At 46.1% G+C, this 13,337-nt stretch overlaps 1 protein-coding gene across 21 annotated transcripts in view; it reads left to right on the top strand.

The window, feature by feature from the left end:
- The window catches only part of FBRSL1 (fibrosin like 1), a 679,964-nt gene that overhangs the window by 273,477 nt on the left and 393,150 nt on the right, over positions 1-13,337 (top strand). The window contains exon 1 of one of the 21 annotated variants that reach the window (XM_044440557.1): positions 6,209-6,534. The exons of 19 other annotated variants lie outside the window; for them this stretch is intronic. Coding sequence is in view for 1 of the 2 variants with exons in the window: in XM_044440552.1 (XP_044296487.1) it covers positions 13,059-13,097 (39 nt within the window). In the remaining variant the exon portion in view is untranslated. Of the gene's footprint in view, positions 1-6,208; positions 6,535-12,154; positions 13,098-13,337 lie in introns of those variants that run through there. One more of the 21 variants, XM_044440552.1, reaches the window with a different exon arrangement.

Here is a 13,337-nt window from a genome sequence, read left to right as displayed (position 1 = left end):
AATCTGCCACAGGGTTGCTGTTCTCCTTAGATCTTTGCTAGCTCTCATTTAGCTGTGAGGGCTCTTAAGGGAGCCATCAAAGGAGGCAACAGACAGACAGTAAGACTCAAGTTCTTCAGAAGGGATAGCGGGAATTGCAAGCGGTGTCTGGGGTGACATCACGCTCTTGGACTCCTTTCCTCCTCCAAACTCACATCAGGCTTTAGGACAAGAGATGAAATGCTGTCCAGGAGGCTTTCAGAACAGGAAGAAACTTCAGACATCAGAAGAATCTCTTTTAATTATAGGCAGAGAGTGATTCATTCTGGGGTCCGCATCTGTGTTGCATTAAAACATGAAATCCTTCACATATTGAAGGTATCTCTGTTTTCTATCCTCGCTTGGCACTGGCATAGACATATTTCATGTTGGGACGCTGCAAGGCCTACCTTGGGAGAAGAGCTGGCTGTTTGTTTAACCCTGCAAACCCTGCATCACTTCTGCACGATTCCTTTTCTCCCCTGCCCCTCCTGCAGCAGTGCTCCGGGAGACCTTACCGACAGAGGAGTATCTCCTTGCTGTTTCTGACGGGTCGGGAATGCCTAACCCCCATAAAGGCACAGCCATGAGCACAAGACCTTTGCAATACAATCCTGCATGTGTCTACTCCGAATTCAGTCCCTTTGAGCACAGTGCAAATGAGCAAGTGGGTATAGGATTGCATCCTTGCTTTGCTAGCTGCTATATTTGTTCTAGCTAGCCCTAGCTGATGAAGCCGCGGGGTTTGTTTGATTTATTTACTGCAGTTATATACCGACTAATGACTTCTCATCTTTGGCTGGCTTGCAAGTACAGACAAGTTAAAGGTATGAAATATAAAATACAGGGATATAATCTAAAGGGTGCAGGGCAGCCTACATTTTATTCTTGCAGTCATCAGCTGAGGTTGGGTAGGCTAAGAGGTGATTACTGGCAATACTGGATTGTTTGACAAGCTGTTCTAGAAGAATGGACTGGGTAGACCAGGCTGTGAGCAGGCAGGGCCACTGCACAAACAGTCAGCGCGGGGCTCGCAGCATCGTTAGCTGAACGGCCATTGAGCAAATGGACTGAACAAGTTTCCCACAATGTCTCTGATGCCAGCCGAAGTAGCATTCAGGCCCTGTGTGAGTTGTATAAGTGCCATGGTCCCATTGGGAACTGTCCAGTGGGAGCTATCCCAGGGGTCCAAGCGCCACAGGCTGGGCAGCTGCTGATGCAAACAGGATTCTGGAGTAGCGCAGGATTAGATCTGAACCAAGATGGCTCCTATGTGTGATCAGGCGTTCATTGAGATTGGTAATGCGCTTTTCCATTGTGATTTTATACCTTTTCGCTTCTAAAGAATTTGCAGACCGAAAGCCACATATGACTCATTTCTGTCAGACATGAGTGTCAGCCTGTGGAATGCTGCTGTAGCCCAAGGTCTGCATTCCGAGCCCCTTTACCAACACAAAGCTTGGGAATGGACCCAGGGTTGGCAGCAACCCTGTGATACAGCTAATCCCTGTTCTCAGACTTTTATGAAAAAACCTGTGTTATTTATTTGCAGTATATGCCACCTGGTGACAAAAGTTCTTGAGGGAGCACACAATAAGTTAAAATGGTAAATAAACCTGCAAAACCTAATGCAGCATGAATCCACAAAGCACAGCATTTTTGTGTGTTTAGGTGTTCACAACTTAAGGATTCGATCCTGCTTAAGGGTGAATAAATCTGACTGGACAGGACTCCTGAATTGATACACACAGAATTGCACTTCTCACTTACTCGGGAGAAAGTCTAAGAATGCAAGAAGTCTTGTTTCTGAGTAGTTATGCATAGAACTGCACTAAGAAAGTCTAAGAATGCAAGAAGTTTCTGAGTAGTTATGCATAGAACTGCACTGCGTACATAGCTGGTTGCATCCGATGAAGCTGCTCAGTTTGTTTGATTTATTATCAGCATTTATATACCAACTAATAACTTCTGTTTACTGGCTGGCTTGCAAGTATAAACAAGTTAAAGGCATGATGTATAATCCCACACCTGTGTCCTCCAGATGTTTTGGGCTTCAGCACCCACCAACACCAGCCGTCATGACCAGTCGTCTGGGTTAGTCTTCATATTCCGCCTGCATTTCTACCTTCATAAGTGTTCTTGTTTTATTGCTATTATTCAGTTTATCTGCAGAAAAACCCAGGCTGCTCACTAAAAGAAGGTGGGGCATTTATAGTTATTTTTTCTATGCATACCGATTTCTTTGCAGTTACTTACTATGAGAAGGCTGGGATGGGTCAGGATATCCTGTCCTGGCCAGGATAGTTTCGATACTCACACAGGGGCTCACTTTCTTACCTGCATGTGCTGATGGTTCCTCACAGGAGCTGAGACTCTTCATCACTGAGGCTTCTCCTACTGGGACAGCCCTTGCAGACTGGCCACCGTATAAAACTCTGGCCACCGTGACCTCACTGCTGCAGCTGCAGCCAATCTGTTGAGCGGGTTTCGTCTTAAAAGCAAGGGAGGCAGGGCTGAGTGCCTGGGCTGCAGGCTTCCAGTGAATGGGAATGGAGGTCTATGGAGCCCACCGGGAGTAGATATTTTCTATGTAGGGCAACAGGGAGCAGCTGTCAGGGGCTCACTGGGGGGCAAGAGGCAAAGGATAGGTCATTTGCGAAGGATTGTTATAGAAGCTTCCCTGGGAATGAAAGGGGTGGGGGCTTGACGCTGGGTTTAGTCAGGAATGCTCCTGCCAAGGGCTGAGTCTTTCTTTTCTTTTCAACTAAATGAAAAACTGGATGCTCAGACTTGAGAGCCAAGTGGGAGATGGATGGGATCTATAAAGGCAGTCGCAGCCGTGAATTTAGAAGAGCTGAACCCGTGGAAAGGACATGTTGGAAGGCATTCATTCATGGGGTTGCTGTAAGTCAGAGATGACTTGGCAGCAACAACGGACTGAAAGAAGTCTATTTCTAGGTGTGTGTGAATGACTTAAGGTCTAAAAACTGAGCCTGTGCAAAGCCCAACCTGAAGATAACCTGTTTGTTTGTTTATAAGCAGAACTGTCTCCTTGCTAGGCCTTCCCAATATGCAGATTGCTTTTATTGACCCTTTCTAAGCTCAGTTTAACTATGGGACTGAGGTTCTTTTTACCCACTCAGCAAGCTTACCTGGAGCAAAGTGCAAGATCTAGAAGTCCCTGCTAGATTTTCCTCCTAGGATTTAGCTCCCACTGGTAGATTTGTAAAGAGTTACCCTTCTGAGACTCAACTTCCTTTACCGTGCACTTGTTTTGGCCTCAGTGGGTAATTCTTGAGTTTTGAATGATTACCTGCGGTGATGCAGTAGATAAATAAGTAAATAGCATTTACTTACACAGGCGCTCAACTTGCTTGTGTGCTGACCTTTTGTCAAAGGGGCTAAGATGCTTCAGCAAAGCACTTGGGGCTTCCCTCCCTCAAAGACATGCGATGTAAGACAAAATAAAGTAGCCGTGGCAGAATAAAGCCAGAGACTGAGAACAGAAATTGTGCAAGAGGATCTAAAAATCATTCCATATCGCTTCAGTTTAACTCAAGGATAAAACTCGTCAATTCCCTTAAACTGTTTTGGACTATAACTCCCATAATTCCTCAACACTCGCCATCCTGGCTGGGGATGATGTGGGCCGCAGTCCAAAACATCTGGAGCACACTAGGTCTCCTTACTCTGGTTTAGCTAGACTCAGGTTTAGCGATACTGAACAAACAGCACTACTCTGATTCCTACCCTCCCCCATAGCAATCTGTTTGGATTTACTTCAGAAATCCAAGTATTGCCAGTACAAGAAGGTCATAGCAATCTCTCTCCCTGTCTCCAATCCTTGCTATACCTTTTTATTTTTAGCAAGAGAGCAAACCAAATGTTAACAACAAATTAGAACCAATTAGGTGTTTTCAGTTTCCATACATCAGATTTGATTAATGCCGGGGCCTCTTCCTCTTGTTGCCGCCTTCCCAAGATGCGTTAGTCCTGTCGATGCAAATTGGGGGCATCAGAGAGCACGGATGTGGGGTTAGCGGCAGCCCGAAATACAAATTGCTGTGCCTTTCTCCCAGCGCGCTTGGTGCCAAGTGCAAATTACTTTTAAAAGGTGACATTTTATTTGGCCAGTGTGTGTTGATCATCAGCTGTGAGGTTAAAATTGTAGCTTGCCAGTTGGCTTTACAGGTGGAAAAAGAAACACGAGCAAACAAGCTTCCAGGCTTTGTAAAAACTTGGAGATGTTAGACACGGGCAGAGTGACACGTGGAGAGGGAGTTCTCAGTGTGGCTGCCAGATCGAAATCTGGAAGAGACTTTCGGTAACGGTGGGCGAAGAATTCAGTGTCTTGTTAATCTCAGGACTTTCTCTCTCTCTCTGCTTGTGTTTAAGTAAGATATGCATAAATCAAGCCCATATGGATCTAGAAATATCTGGTGAACCTCAGCAGTCAGAGGGGCAGATTAAGTCTTAACTGGGGCCTGGTGCAGCTTTCTGTTCTTCCCCATAAGAGAGAATTTGAATATTCATGCACATTAAGTACACACAGAGATGTATATTCAGGTTGCAACTGTAAAGCTGCTGCACAGTTCTGATGTTTGGGTTTGTGCTGCTATGCAGCCTTCAGAATCCTGCTTGTTCTGCACTTCGGCCAGGAACACTGGACCAAGAACCGCACCTCTGTTGTTCCCTCCTGCCCAGGGGTGCAACTGGGGCCTTATTTGAGGACAGCAAAGCACCTCAGACACTGGATGAGTCCTGCCCACCCAGGCTGGCTCTTGCACTCTCCTAAACAAGAAGGGATATGAAGTGCTTTGTGTTTGGACTGGGATTTTGCCTGAGTAACAGCAGCCTTCCCAACTTTCACACCTTGGCTTTGGTTCCTGGCTCCCCTCTGCTAGCTGCCTATGGCCCTGGACCAACACATTATCCCCCCTGCAGTGTGAGAGTTCGTGCACCAGTCAGCCCTGCTAGAAAGAGAAGCAGAATAGGCATGCACATTAAATACACAAAGAGATGCACAGACCAGTTGCAATAATGAATTGGCTGCAGAGTTCTAACATTCTGCTGTGTGTTACTGTGTTCCCAGCTCCCTGCCAGCCTCAGTCCAAGAAGACAACATATTTTTGAGCAAAAGATTCCCCCATTTTGTCTAAAATGAAATGCAGACCATCCCAGTTTTCTCTAAAATGAAAGGCTAACCATCCTTGAATAAGAGTGCAGTATAGAGCTGTTCAAACCTCAGTAATTTAGGTGCAACTTAAACCAGCAGTCTCCTTTCTAGAACTACTTAATAAAAGGACCAAGATTCAAATCCTGGTTAATGAAGCTTGCAACTGCTTTTTGCAATTCTGTTTCCTCCTAAACTAGTCTGGGAGGCGAATGTCTGTTTGGGCAGTGTGCAAGCTCCAGCTTTCACACAGCAGTAGCATCACTTTAATCAGTCCTGGGCAGGTGCCATTTTAATTTCCCACAATTCCCCTGGAGCAATGTTACCTGTCCTGTCTCAAGGAAGTAATGTGAAGATCAGTTTTTCTTGTAATAAGTCCTCTGTGTTTGAGGCAACTAACGAAATAAGTCTGTCTAAACCTTGACTGTGTTCTGGTTCTATTTAAGCTTTTGTTTTATTTATAAGCCTAGCTGAAATTGGCATAACCAACCGGCACAAGTTGCTAAATCAGATCCAAGTACAAAGATTGTATTAGTCAAAGAAAGCAAAAATCAATATCTCTCCCTGACCTAGTTAAACTGATTTGAGTGTCCACAAAAGAGGTTGAGGTACTAATTGCGCCAATTTAGAAAATGATTTAGGTAAGTTAGTTATTAAATCAATTTGTCTTCAGGGTTTAGACGAAAAGCTGTTACCACCAGTCGAGCTCCCTTCTGTCCTTCAGTGCTGCACCATCTCCCCTTTACCGTCTCCTCTAGGTCTGCCATTCCTAGAAGAGAGTCTTACAATACTTGATCCCCTTCTTGGGAAGTGAAAAAATTACCCAGTGCAGAAATTATCCAGAAAACACTGCATGCTTTCTTCAGTATGTGAGGGGCAGCAGTTCGGGGAGGACCGCATCTATGATGCCCCCTCCCTATTCATGTGCCTTTGTAAGGATGCAACCCCATGCATGCATGCATGCACGCTTAGAAGAAGCTCCTCCAACTCCTAGCATTCTCCACCCAGTGCACTGAGTCTTAGTATTCTTGCAACAGTATTGTATTTTGCGTGTCACCAGAATGGAGCGCATTTCCTTTATTTCAGCCTGCAACCACATCCACCCCCAGCACACTGCCACATGGCTGTACCAGTGAGCTAGCGATGGTAGCCCTGGCCATCCTTCCGTGCATGGAGCCAGAGCAGAACGGCGTGGAACACGTTTCGAGGGCCGGCTGCTGCAGCTGAGGGGGCTGGCTCACTGGAGGATTCCACCCACATGCTGCTCCGGAGAAGCATCCTGTGCCGGCTACATGGGTTGGGCTGGGACAAGGCCATCAGAGGCTGCTGACTGAGCTGTTCAGGTGAATCGCTTTTCAGCCACCCATTCAGGCAGACTAGACTATTGGTTCATCTAGCTTAGTATTGCACACCCTGACCGGCAGCTCCAGTTAACAGCTTGACAGAAACCTGGTGGGGAGACCATGGACATGGAAGCAACCCTGGCAGAGACCCCAGAGAGCCACTGTAACATAGGAAACTTATTCACAGTTCCCATATATCATGTACGCCAAGTGGCCACAGCTCTAAAGGGGTTTTCCACAGGCCTCGAGATTCAGCTTGGGACCCTTGACATCTGAAACATCTTCTTTTTGGTCTGCCCCTGCTGAAAAGAAACTCCATGCAGAGTTCCCAACCGCATGGAGAAAGCTCTGCACACACTCAGCTGGATCCATGGCTCCCCTAGGCAGAATTTAAGATCGGCATGTATGTGAAGAGCAGCATCTCTGCCTCAGCCCTGCTCATCTCTCACACACTTTCATAAGTTCGTGGAACTTCCAAAAATTGATTCCCTCTGCTGTTTCCATAGGAATATTAATAACGGAGAGGAGGCCAATGTGGCATTCTTAGATAGGACCTTGGGAACTTCTCCTGACAATACAGTAGCATTAATAAAAGACTGCTTGGATTGCACCTTTTCCCTTCACTGGGCTGGGGTTTATTTACAATTAAAGTTTTTCCTTCCCCAGAACCAAGGAGCCAGTCCCCACTGAGGTTGGAGGCTCCCTTGTTTTTAATTTTATTACTGGCATTTCGCCTTCTGATTTTTAGGCGCAGCTCCCAAAGTGCTCCCTATCAAAGTCTGAAACACACGTAGGGATAGAGCACAGATGGGCCAATAAAAGCCAAGCAACAAGCATCGCATCTAAGCCAGATAAGCCGCAAATTGAAGCGTAACAAAAAGGCCTGAGCAGATTTCAAACGAAGGTCTGCACCTATCAGCAGAAAGGAGGCCGCAGCAGTGCAAAGTGGGCTTCCCTGGGGAAGCACATCAGAAGTGGGATGCTGTGCATCTGCAGACGGACCTCTGAAGAGTATTGCAATACCTGGGCACAAGGATACAGTGAAGCAATTTGATACTCTGGACTTAATTGTCTTGCACCCCCTCCCGCCATTCTTTAGGTGGCCACAGAAAGGTGGTTACTTCCACCTGAGGACCCCCCTGACTGTTCTGTTGCATCGGGCCCTGGCCGTCTGACCCAGATCCTCAGCAGGGAGGGCACTGCTGCCTGAACAGGTCTGCGTGGGAACAGGCAGTCCTGAAGAATCCTAGCCACAAGCTATTTAAGTGAGCAGACTTGGCTTTCTGGATGTCCTTGGCTTCTTTCCCCCTTCCCTGTCTTTCAGCGAACAGGCAGGCCCCTGCAAGCTGGAATCCGAGTGTAGCTCGCGGCCAGAACTCCTGCTTTAGGGCTTTGAGGGCACGATCTTATGCATGTTTCAACAGAAAATGGACCCATAACACGGCCAGCTGGGGACTGCTGAGAAGTGCAGGGCTTTTTTCTGCCTGAACATGCAGAGGTGCCCATGAAGGTCAGAGCTGAGGCTCAAATGCTCTTGGCCACACAGATCACACAGCACGGTTGTGCGGGGCTAAAATGGGAGAGACTCTCCATGTCACACTATCCTGACCCACCCCCGCAGGAGAAGGAAGGAGCATCATAATACATCCATGCGCATGTCTTGTGCTTGCAGGAGGGGCGTTGCCATGGCTTCCTGGAATGACCTTAGCCAAAGTTCTACCTCCAGTTTCACTACCCCCATCTGTAAAATGGGAACCACGGTGCACGTTCTTGGCAGGTTGCTGCGGACGTGAATACAATACAGACTATAAAGCTCTTAGCAAACGAGGCATGCTGTGCAAATTACCAGCTGTAGTAGAAACACACAGCGCAGGCTTGAACCCTTAAATGCTGCTTTCCCTGCCCAAAGGCAATGCTTTAATATTAATTAATGAGCGATTAATCAGACTGGTTAGTCGCTAGGTTTTCAAGAATTTCTCTCCCCCCCCCCCCCGAACCTGAATCCCTACTAAGGAAATCAACTTAAATACACGGTTCCTACTCTCTGTGGGTTGTTAACATCCACGTGGAGGGTTGAATGACCCTGTTTGCTGTGTGTTTCCTGGGCAATGCCTTTTGCTTGCCTTTTGCACTCGTGGGATTCTTCCCCGCAGCCCTGCAGTGCTAACTGCATTCCCCTAACTACAATTAAAATGTTGACACCTGGTTTAGCTGTGTAGATTAGGATTTGATTTTCTGTAATTATATGTTATCGCTCGCATTCAGCAGCAATTTTGCCTTCTGTACAGTATGATAACACTTATTAATTCAATAAAAGAAATCAATTCACAGGCATTTTCAAAAAAAATGTAACACCTTGGTAAGTTAGCGGCTAACCCAATCAGATTATGCATCTGTCTCTGCATCTTGTCATTTAATCAGTAATGGGTGATTACAAAAGAGGATAGACGTCAGATGTTAATTAAGAGTAATACAGTTTGGGACCAGAAGGTTAACAGTGGCTGTTTTGTTATGATGCTGTGCCAAATATGGCTAATATTTGACTTTGCACTTAAGGATTATTCACAGCGAAACGGAACGATAAGAACATTTATTTTATCTCTTTGTTCTAACCAGCCGTGCTCAATTCTTGTTGATGCCCACGGTACATATTGGCCGCTAATGGACAGAAAGTACAATGTGTGCTTACGATCTGGAGGCAGTAATGTCTCTGGGTGAGTATTTATATTTGGTAACCAAAGGCAGTTTATCATTCCAAACGTCACCCCGTGCAGATTTCCCAGGGTTTCTCATACCTTTGCCCCCTATCCTGCCTGTTCGTGTGTTTTGGAGAGCCAGGTAGGTTTAGCCGGTGGGTAGCTTGTGTGGCTCTGGGTCAGGGAGACGGAGGCATGGGTGCCATGTGGCTAGTCAGCTCAGAAGGAAGGACCCGTAACTCATTTGCCGGACAGGAGAGTGCCAGTTCGGTCTCAGACTTCCCTGTGGATCGTTCTCAGTCTGTGGACATTGGGAATGCTCCCTGCAGAAGGAATGAAGCATGAATGAAGGTGGCCCGGGGATGCATCGCATCCTAAACCCCGGTTGTCCTCTTTCTAGCTGCGGGTTTATGGCAAAGCACAAGCTCCTAAAAGTTTCATGTTGAAGTACAGTATGCAGGCAATGCAGATTCCGACCACTGATGGGTCTTCCAAGCTTGATATCCAGAACTAGATGGCTGGCTGTTACATGGGCTTAGAAGCTAAGAGGTTTCAGGCTGGTGCAAACTTTAGCCATGACTTTACATGACGGACTCATGCTAGGCGGCCCTTCCCCCTTTCCCTCTCCCCCCACCCACCCACCCATATATCTTTCTGATCCTTTGAGGTACGAAAGCCTGCATGTGATGCACAGATGTGTAGTCATGTTTCTGTCGTAGAGGTGTGATCCAGATGTGCTGCAGCTGGTGGGTTGCATATGTAGTACCCATAATGCAGGTTCACTGAGCACTCTGAAACAGAAATAGCAACTCCTTAGCAGATGCATAAGCAGTTATGCATAGGGGCATAGGAAGCAAACCAAATGTAGCCTGCCCGTTTTCAAAGTACACAACATTTCTGTCTCAGTATTAAAGCAGGAATATTGCAATATCTCCCTCTCCTTGATTAACTGGGAAAGTTCCATTTGTCACTTACTTGAACTTGCCTCTCCTCCTCCTCCTCCTCCTCCTCCTCCTCCTCCTTCTCTCTCTCTCTCTCTCTCTCTCTCTCTCTCTCTCTCTCTCTCTCTCTCTCTCTGCCTCTCAAAAGAAACTGGCAAATGGCAGCAAAGGTGTATGTAATTTTTTTTTAAATGGAGATATTTCGCAACTGTGACCTTACATGTCCATCCAGTTTTTTCGCATTTTGTTCTCTTAGCCAACAGAGCAAAGAAATTGAGATAGAAATGTTGACTGCACTTAGAAATGCATTTTTATTCGAAGTAGGGTATCACATGCACACACTGGGTTAACAAACAGAAAAATGTAAAATGCTGACATTTGCCTTCATTTGAGCAAATTCACTGGCTTTAAAAGGCATGCACCTCACTGGCCGAAGCCATTTAATAACAATTAATGAATCTGCTTCTGGGCAAATGAATAGCATATGCCCTGAAGATTGCTTAGTCTAGATGTCTCTGTGATGAAAGATTATGAGTTGAATGACCAGTGAACAAGCACGTTCAACAGGCAAAACCTACCTAGAATTTACGACTTCCCTGAAAGTGGCTTGCATTCGTTCTGTCTCCCATTGTGTTTTGTGAATTTCAGTGGAAAAGATTTGTTTTATATGGGTGAAAAATGCTAGTTTTGTATACTGCACTCATAGTGTTGTTCAGGCATTTGTCCTCCTTTTTGCTTTGCTTTGCAAAATATGTTACAGCAGCCCCGGTTTTCTGCAATAGCCTCACATTTAAGGAATGCTTCCTCCCCAGGGAAGCTTGCCTGGTGCCAGCACTGTCACCTCTTTGGCATCAGCGAAGATGTATGTGTCTCCCCAGGTGTTGGGACATTAGTTTTGACCCGACTGATGCAAACTGCTTGTGTTGTTCACATGTGTATATGCATAGATTGGTTTTTATGGAGATAACTCTGATTCATATTATTGTGAGGATTATATTGATTGTTTTTCTTTCTTACTAATTGTAGAGTGCTGCATTTATCTGTGCTAGTAGCATAATGCTACTGTCGATGCATTTTCTCCTCCCAGGAATCCTGTGCGGTAGGTTAGTCTGAGAACTTTTGTAGCTGAGTGGGGATCACCTTTAACCATCACTCAAGTGAAACAGCGAGGGATTTCTGTTTTGGAAAACCAATGTTTGGAGGCCTTTGCTTGCTGCTTTTATTTAGTATGGGTATTTTTTAAATCCTGGACACCATCAAGCAGCCAAGCATTAAAGGTGATTGAAAAATATTTTTTAAATTAAGAAATAGATTTGAAGAGAAGGAGAAATGATTGGATAACAATTACCGAAAACCATTTTGGGCTTTTTGCACTTGTCTACAACGTGGTGAGCACAGTAATCCACGGTGTTGCATTGTTCTCTGTCCATCAAGCGCCATACATGAGAACATGATAAATATATAAATAGCAGATGGAAAAGTGTCATAAGCTGCACAAAATGGTTTGTAACCTGTAAAATCAGGCAACAGAGGAGGTGGATGATAAAGACCGTATATATGGTCAGCATCCAAAAGCCAGGAGTGGATCTCCTGGGACCCTGCAGATGGTTTGGCCTGCAGCTCCCCTCCATACTGGGGCTAATGGGAGTTGTAGGCCAGAACATCTGGATGGGTCCAGGTTGCCCACTGCTGCTTTAAAACTCAAAGGCCCTGAGCTTTTCAAGTTGGAATAGCCAGTTCTGTCCCGTGTAAACCTCTCTTCGTTCACTGGTGCGTGAGCTGCTGTTTGAACAAGAGCAAGCACAGGTTTCAAGAACAGAGTCCAAAGTTCCCTTGGACACAATTGTTTGTTTGTTTGGTATTGGCTTGTGAATGGAGGGGAAGCTTGGGTGAAGACTGTGAAGGACACCTAGGTCAAGAAGCTGTGTGTGTGTGTGTGTGTGTGTGTGTGTGTGTGTAGAGGAGCTTCCAGTAGTGCTCCGGATCTTTTCCATCCCAGAATCAGTGATGAAGTGCAGCGAGAGCTCACGGGGTGCAGTACCAGCACATTTACTCCATAGGGACACTGACTCCCACTGCTTGCCCCTTTAGAATCCTCTGAGCTCAGCTGGGATCCTGACAGTAATGCATGGAAAATGAATTTCCCCAGTGGCATTCTGATGTAAAAAGTATTTTGGAATGACTTGGTCTCGAATGGGACAGAATGGTCCATTCAGTTACAAATGATCTGCTGGTAGCAGATGAAAGCTGCAGAAGTTTGCTCTGCAGGTCTGAGTCAAGTGCCTGCAATTCCGGATCCTCCTTGGAGGAACAGCTCTGGGGACAGCCATGGCGAACACCTAAACCACACCGTTCATGGGTATACCAGTGGCCATAATGCATACCCCCAGCATCTCACTGAGGGGCAGGTGTGTGTGTGTTTGTGCACTGGGAGGAGAGAGAGGAGTGGGGCATAGACCTGCATGTACACATGCAGGCCCGTTGCACGTCCTCCCTGCCAGCAAACGAGAGCCGTGCCATGTAGTCACGGCTGGCATCCTTGGACCCAGCCTGGCATTTCTCCAACACACAGTTCTCCGCACAGCCTGCAGCCAAAGATAAGGGATATCTCTCTCTGGGAGATAACGATCACGTGACCAATGACAGTAATGCAGATGGACAGGCTGTCAGGTTTGCGATGTGTTATGCGCTGATTAGGCTATATATAAAATGACTCGTAACAACCCTCGGTGCGTGTGTGAATGCTGGGTGGGATTTGAGGAACCATTTGGGGGGCCCCGGAGTTCGCTCCTGTTTGCACAGAGCTGCAGTTCTGAAAGGGAAAACTCCTCTGAATTAATACCCTTGGAATGCTCCCTACATCTGGGGATTATTCTTTAACACATTTATGCTTTTATCGGGTCTGGAACAGTTTCATCGCCAAACTGTATGTACAGCTTTAACTTGCTGCTATCAGCGAAATAATACCTACTACTAAACTCTGGCTTATTCCATATTTATTTCCTGTGTGTCTTATCTGCTGGAAGATGGATATAAGCTTGTAAAATACCTTTGTGTTGAGTGAACTGTTCAGGAATTTGGATAACCAGACTTAAATCTGTAGTTTCAGCACAGCCTTTGGCTTGGGTGGTTTAAAACATCCAAAGCTGTGCTCCTCATCTCTCCA

The sequence above is a fragment of the Varanus komodoensis genome, unplaced genomic scaffold (genome assembly GCF_004798865.1).
Source record: "Varanus komodoensis strain SLA01 unplaced genomic scaffold, ASM479886v1 scaffold38, whole genome shotgun sequence".
Classification (NCBI taxonomy): Eukaryota; Metazoa; Chordata; class Lepidosauria; order Squamata; family Varanidae; genus Varanus; species Varanus komodoensis.
This window is presented reverse-complemented; position numbering and strand designations above follow the sequence as displayed.